Source organism: Erinaceus europaeus, chromosome 13, assembly GCF_950295315.1.
Source record: "Erinaceus europaeus chromosome 13, mEriEur2.1, whole genome shotgun sequence".
NCBI lineage: Eukaryota > Metazoa > Chordata > Mammalia > Eulipotyphla > Erinaceidae > Erinaceus > Erinaceus europaeus.
Window position 1 is genome coordinate 51,807,183 of NC_080174.1, and position 7,472 is coordinate 51,814,654.

The following is a 7,472-nucleotide window of genomic DNA, read 5'->3' on the forward strand; positions in this document are numbered from 1 at the left end:
TGAGCCTGGAGTGCCAAATCCTGGGGGAACGCTGAAGTTACAGAAGAAGCCAAAGGTTTTCCTTCTCACCAAAGGCAATAGGATTAAAGCCTCAGGGTTAAAGAAAGACCCCTCGGTATTCATCACCTTTTGCCACTCCACACAGACACTGAGACCAGTCACCTGGATCAGCAACTGCTAGCTGTAATCCTCTCAAATCCAGCCACCCTGGATGGGGAAAAAAAAAAATCTTAAGAGTCTTGTCCTACAGCCAAACCAACATACCACCAAGACTTGGAGAGTTAACCGGCTGAAAAAAGCACAGAAAGAGTGAAGGGAAAGGGGGGGTTAGGGTGGTCCTCAATCTGTACTGGGTCCCAGTTCCCAGAGCCACCTCCCAGGTCCCTTCCCTGAGAGTTGCTTCCAAAGGTTTGCACCTCCCTATCTCTGTCCCCGCCCCCAGCTCTGGAAAGCGCCCGCAGTCCGCCAGACCAGCTTCCTGCCCCCACCCCGCCCTCAGCGCTATTTAAGGCGCCCCAGGCCGCCAGGCGCCGGTCCATCAGGGCTCCACAGGCGCTCTGCTCATCGCTTCCCCAGAGCCACCTGGGCTGGCCAGTAGACAGGCGGTGAGTTGAACGGGGGCAAGGGGAGCCAAGGTGTCCCCTGATCCCAGGGCAGGGGACAGGGGACTGGGTCTGCTACCTGCCAGGGACTAAGGGTAGATGAGGGGGAACCTAGGCAGCCTTGCTCACCTAGTGTGCTAAGGCCAGCCTCTGTGCTGAGCTGGACTCCTTTCATTGAATCCTTGTGCCTTGGGTTGGAGGGTAGGGATGTTCTTTCCATTTTACAGGCAAGAAGATTAAGGCTCCTATCCACGTCCCAGTTAGTAAGAGAGCATTTGAACCCAGGTCCAGTTCTAAACAGCTTTGTTCCCCTTTCCCATGCCCTGTCTTCCATCCATTACCACTCCAGATATTCTTGAAACTCTGACCTGTACCTCCACCCTGCTATGGCAATTCCTTTCAAGGCGCTAGAATTTGGTAGCAACAGCCTGGGGGGTGGAGAGACATGGCAAAAGGGTGAACACACTTCAAAGGACTATGGGAATTGTGCAGAGGTGGAATGCAGGTCCTGTATACCAGAAGTCACAGGTTCAATTCCTGGTACCATCAATAGCCAGAATGGGGTAGTGCTCTGGTAAAAAATTTAAAAAATAAAGGCTGCGGAGACAGCATAATGGTTATGCAAAAGACTTTCATATCTGAGGCACCAAGATTTCAGATTCAATTCGCAGCACCACCAGGAGCCAGAGCTGAGCAGTGCTCTGGTCTTTTTTCTCTTTTCTGTACCTTTCTCATTAAAATAAAATTTCTTTTTTTAAAAAATCAGCCCATACTTAAGTTACAGGTGATCATTGTTGCTGACATGTGGAGCTGATGGAAGATACTACTTTTAGTCTGGTGTTTCTTTGTTTTTGTTTGTTTGTTTATTGTTTTATTTGTTTTTATTTTCTACCAGAGCACTGTTCAGCTCTGGCTAATGGTGCAGGGGGATTGAGCCTTTGGAGCCTCGGACATGAGAATATCTTCATGTAACCTTTATGTTACCTCTCCTACCTCTGCCTTTAGTGTCTATCAGCCCACCCACCTCTCCCACCTGCCCTCCACCACAATCCTAAAGGCTCATGAGGGCCCAGCTGGGCGAGATGTTTTGGACAGGAGTAAATACTTAAGACTTTATTGACATCAGGGTTATCACTAAGGCTCAGTGCCTGCACAACAAACCCACAGCTCCTGGGAGTCTTCTTTCTTTCATCCTTTTGATAGCACAGAGAGAAATTTGGGGTGGGGAAGGGAGCAGAGAGGAAAAGAGACACTTGCAGCACTGTTTCACAGTTTATGAAGCTTCCCCCTGCAGGCAGAGACTGGTATTGGGGACTTGAATCTGGGCCCATGTTCACAATAACATGTGCACTCAACTGGGTGTGTCACCACCAAGTCCCAAGACATGAGACTTGGACCCATCCATCCCTGAGAAACTGGAGATCCTATCACTGCCTTATCTAGGCCCACCCCTCACTGTCTGGGGACTGCCTTTCCTGGCAAAAAAGGAGGAAGAGCAAAGTTCTGTGTGACCTTGGGTAAACTCCTCAAGTTCTCTATTGTCCTAAACTTGGAGCATCAGTATAATGCAGATCTCCCTGGGCTGGAGCTCTAGCTGGGAGCAAGATGAACACATGTATTACTAGACAGGGTGTCCTGGTGGAGCTGAGCAACCTACTCCAGATCTACTTTTAACCTAGCCATCCTGTTGGAGGAGAGCACTCCCTCCCGCCAGGCCAGTGCCTTCCCCTCCTGGGGCCTCAGTTTCCCCATAGATTAGTGGGCAGGACTGAGCTCCCTGCAGGCTTGTTGCTGGGATGAGCTGAGAAGGATGCCCACTGACAGTGCCTTCTGATCCCTGCAGACGGAGACCAGGGAGTCATGGGTGACTGGGGCTTCCTGGAGAAGCTGCTGGACCAGGTGCAGGAGCACTCCACGGTGGTAGGCAAGATCTGGCTGACAGTGCTCTTCATCTTCCGCATCCTCATCCTAGGCCTGGCGGGTGAGTCTGTGTGGGGTGACGAGCAGTCGGATTTTGAGTGTAACACAGCCCAGCCAGGCTGCACCAATGTCTGCTATGACCAGGCCTTCCCCATCTCCCACATCCGCTACTGGGTGCTGCAGTTCCTCTTTGTCAGCACACCCACCCTGGTCTACCTGGGCCACGTCATTTACCTGTCGAGGCGTGAGGAACGGCTGCGGCAGAAGGAGGGGGAGCTGCGGGCACTGCCATCCAAGGACCCCCAAGTGGAACGGGCACTGGCCACCGTAGAGCGGCAGATGGCCAAGATCTCAGTGGCGGAGGACGGCCGCTTGCGGATCCGAGGCGCGTTGTTGGGCACCTACTTGGCCAGCGTGCTCTGCAAGAGCCTGCTGGAGGCCGGCTTCCTGTATGGCCAGTGGCGCCTCTACGGCTGGAACATGAAGCCTTTGTTTGTCTGCCAACGCCTGCCCTGCCCCCACGCCGTGGACTGCTTCGTCTCACGCCCCACGGAAAAGACCATCTTCATCATCTTCATGCTGGTGGTCGGACTCATCTCCCTGGGCCTCAACCTGCTGGAGCTGGTGCACCTGCTGTGCCGCTGGCTGAACCAGGGGCTGAGGGCACAGCGCAGCCAGGAGGCGCCCCTAGCCCAGAACACCTCCTCTGAGCCCTATGCTGACCAGGTCTTCTTCTACCTCCCCATGGGCGAGGGGCCCTCCTCCCCGCCATGCCCCACATATAATGGGCTCTCATCCAGCGAGCAGAATTGGGCCAACTTGACTACCGAGGAAAGACTGGGCTCTTCCAAGCCACCTCCCTTCCTGGACCACCCTCCCCAGAATGGCCAGAAATCCCCCAGCCGCCCCAGCAGCTCTGCATCCAAGAAGCAGTATGTGTAGGGACCCTAGGGCTTAAGTCACCCAACAGAGGAGAGATTTGGGGTGTCTGGCAGCCTCAGGATACCATTCTTTGAAGGTTCCGCAGAGATGATGGGGGTTGGGTGGAGGGAGATGTGGGTGCCTGCTGGCCCCAGTATTTGAACCCTAGGGGCCTTCCTGATAACCAGCGGGCACTGTGATTGCCCACCAGAATGTGGCTTTGCCCCAGACACAACCAGAGTCATCTGGGGGGGGGGGGCAGTCTCCTGGTCATGGTATTAGGAGCCCTTGGGCTTTTTCACCTTGTTCACAAGGGCCTGGAGCCAGGTAATCCCACTGCCACCCTCACTGAAGCATTGCCTCTGTCTGGGTTATCCTCAGGATCCATCCTCCCAGGAAAAGTCTGGTGGAGGCTGCTGGGTCAGCCTTGATCACACGCAGACAGAGCCTGTGCTGGACCTGGCCCTGTCAAGGGGACTGGGTTCTTGTTCTCATCACTCTTTCCCAGTTCCGCTGTTTATGCTTCCAGAATAAACAGGACTTGATCACAGACTAGGTCTGTATCTGTCGTGATGTGCCTTGGAGTGGGGAGAGCATGATGGCGGGTCAGCTACTCTGCCTGAGCTTCCTTTCTGACCTGCTTTGTCTCACATGGACCTCTGCAGTCCAGCTCCACACTCAGTTGCTTCACCTCTTAGTAGCCGTGAGTCCTAAACGTTCTGCCTTTTGAGATGTTCCTGGCACCGCCCTCTTTTTCATCTCCACTACACCAAATTTGTGACGTGCTTATGAACCAGCGACCAAGCAGCCTAGAAGGTGGTGCAGTAGATAAAAGCATTGGACTCTCAAGCACAAGGTCCTGGAGTTCCATCTTAGCATCACATATGCCAGTGTGGTGCTCTGGTTCTTTCTCCTCCTCTGTCTCATAAATAAACCTTTACAAATAAATAAACCAGTGGCTAAGCAGTGTTGTTGTTCCCACCTCCTGCCCCATGGCCATCCACACCCTGGCCGTGCTGCTCTCTCTCTCACCCCCTACAGTGTGCTTCTTTATAATACCCTCTGCTCCCCAAGTAGGCTGGGAAGCCCTTCCTTCATGGTTTACCTCAAATGAGATTTGCACCCCCTCACCCCTTATTCTAGACTCCTTTTCTAGTCAGCTCCTCCCACCCCAAAAAGGAGTGATTCAAGGGCCTATATCATACCTCCTCCTTTGCTCCTAAAACTCAATACAGATGGCGGGATCTAGAGATAGAAATGGGGCTCTTGGGGATCAGGCAGGTTAAGCACACAAGGCACAAAGCACAAGGATCAGTGTAAGGATCCCAGTTCGAGCCCCTGGCTCCCCACCTGCAGGGGGGTCACTTCAGAGGTGGTGAAGCAAGTCTTCTAGTGTTTATCTTTCTCTCCCTCTGTCTGTCTTCCCCTCCTCTCTCGATTTCTCTCTGTCCTATCCAATAACAACAGCAATAGCAACAATAACAATAATAGTAACAAAGGCAACAAAAATGGGGGAGGGGAATGACGTCCAGGAGCAGTGGGTTCATGGTGTAGGCACTGAGCCCCAGCGATAAGACTGGAGGCAAAAGAAAAGAAAAAAAAGAAAGGGGGCTCTTGAGGTCCAGTGAAGGGAGCAAATATAGGGTCCAGGTGGTGACACACCTGGTTGAGTGCATATGTTACAATGCACAAGGACACAGGTTTGAGACTCCTGTCCCCACCTACAGGGGGAAAGCCTTGCAAATGGTGAAGCAGGGTTGCAGGTGTCTCTGTTTCTCTATGACCCCCTTCCCTCTCAGTTTCTGGCTGTCTCTATACAATAAATAAAGACAATTAAAAAATTACAAAAAGATGAAGGGGGTGGCAAATATCACCCAAGTCACAAAGGCTGCAGGGCTTGTGGGGAGAACAACTGAACTGAGCCAAAAAGTGAGTAGAAATTAGCTTCAGAAGAGGACTCTGAATGTTCTGGAAAACTGTGCTGGGAGACATAGCATAATGGTTATAAAAAACTTCCATACCTGAGGCTCTGAACTCCCATAGAAAGGAAAGGGGGGGGGGGCAGGTGGTGGTGCACCTGGTTAAATGCACACATTATAATACACAAGAACTCAGGTTCAAGCCCCCCCATCCCCACTTGCGAGGGGGGGAGCTTTGCAAGTGGTGAAGCAGTGCTACAGGTGTGTCTCTGTCTCCTTCTCCCTCTTCCCCCCCTCGATATCTGACTGTTTCTATCCAACAAATGAATAAAGATAATTTAAAAAAAAAAAAAGGGAAGGAAGAAAGCTGCAAAGAGACACAGGAGAACGGGTGGCCAGGCAGACTGGAGGTGGAGCTTGGGGCCTGACGAGCCGTCTAGAGCATAGACAGTACGGCTGAGAATGAACAGTCCCACCTGTGTCAGCCTGGAAGTGACCCAAGTGCAAGGGACACTCCAGCAGTCACTTTCAGAGGCTGGCTCCATCTTTGCCCACTCCCCCATCCCCACCCCAGAAGATGAGTTAGCATTGGAGAAAGCAGTGGGGTCCCTTCTATGTTTCCTGAGAGTCACAAAGCTCTTACAGTACTTAAAAACTTGGCCTATTCAGAATAGGGCTCCAAAACACCAGCTCTGTATTGCTCACCCCAGAGTAACTGACTCAGTTACTTATTTAGCCATACCTTCTAGTAAGTGACAGCCCTCTTACTCTTCCAGCTTTGATTCCCATTATGCCCTTTGAATCCCTCAGACCCAGTCAGAGCAACTTCTGTATATTTTTTTTTATTTATTGGGGGATTAATGGTTTACAGTCAATAGTAAAATACAGTGGTTTGTACATGCATAACATTTCTCAGTTTTCTACATAACAATTCAAGACACCCCCCCCCAGGTCCTCCTCTGCCATCATGTTCCAGAACCTGAAGCCTCCTCCCACCCCAGAGTCTTTTACTTTGATGCAATACACCAAACCTAGTCCAAGTTCTCTTTTGTGGTTTCCCTTCTGTTCTTGTTTTTCAACTTCTATTAGTAAAATCATCCCATACTCCTTCTTCTCTTTCTGGCTTATCTCACTTAACATGATTCCTTCAAGCTCCATCCAAGTTGTTGGACACCTAGGTTACTCCCAGGTTTTGGCTATTACAAATAGTGCTGCTATGAGCATAAGTATACACAAATCTTTTTGGATGGATGTTTTTGGTTCTTCAGGATATATCCCCAGGAGAGGAATTGCAGGTTTATAGGGTAGGTCCACTTCTAGCCTTCTGAAAGTTCTCCACATTGCACTTCTTTACATGAATTTGGGTGTCCAAATTCATCTAGTATGCTCCAGCCTAGGTGCCCCTCCCACACAATTCCAAACTCTCCATTCCTTTATACCCTGCTCTCCCCTGGCAAAGGCAGAGCCTGTGTGCAGAAGAAAGGAATATGAGCCTTGACCTCGGTGGAACCTCAACTTGAGCGTTACCTCTAACATGAGCAAAGCCACAGTGATTTCCCTTCTCTGTGTCTCAGTTTTCTCATAAAGAAAATATTGTTTCATGCCTCACAAATGCAAGAAAGAAGATAAACTACATGAGTGTCCCTGGCTCATAGTAGGCAGGCTGTATAACTCAGCTCACCCTTTCTAGCAAGGCTATCATAGGTCCTTTCTCTACCAGGAAGCCCTCCCTGACTTCTCCAACAAACCTACTTCTCAGATAGCCTATAAATCTATTGAGAAATATCAGCTCTCTATCTTTCTGTGTATGTCTTTATATCTTTGTCTCTCACTAAAACAAAAATAATAAGAAACATTAATATAATAAGCATCCTGGGAGGTGGCACAGCAGGCAAAAAAAAAGTGCTAGATTTGCTAGAGTGATACTGTGGTGTTCTGTCTCTCTCTCTCATCAGCTATCTACATTTTGTGAGAGAAATAAACTAAGTCATGAAAGAGAGATAAAGAAAGTGTCTAGGGAGTCGGGCTGTAGTGCAGCGGGTTAAGCGCAGGTGGCGCAAAGCACAAGGACCGGCATAAGGATCCCGGTTCGAACCCCGGCTCCCCACCT

At 50.5% G+C, this 7,472-nt stretch overlaps 1 protein-coding gene across 1 annotated transcript; it reads left to right on the plus strand.

The window, feature by feature from the left end:
• The first annotated feature begins 483 nt into the window (after positions 1-483).
• On the plus strand, positions 484-4,395 carry GJA4 (gap junction protein alpha 4). The gene is made up of 2 exons (XM_007523233.3): positions 484-605; positions 2,446-4,395. Exon 2 carries the CDS (start codon positions 2,463-2,465, stop codon positions 3,462-3,464), a length of 1,002 nt encoding a protein of 333 aa, XP_007523295.1. The 5' UTR covers positions 484-605; positions 2,446-2,462; the 3' UTR covers positions 3,465-4,395.
• Positions 4,396-7,472: the final 3,077 nt, after the last annotated feature.

Coding starts and splice junctions, on each gene's coding strand:
- GJA4 (XM_007523233.3), top strand. CDS start 2,463: ATGGGTGACTGGGGCTTCCTGGAGAAGCTGCTGGACCAGGTGCAGGAG.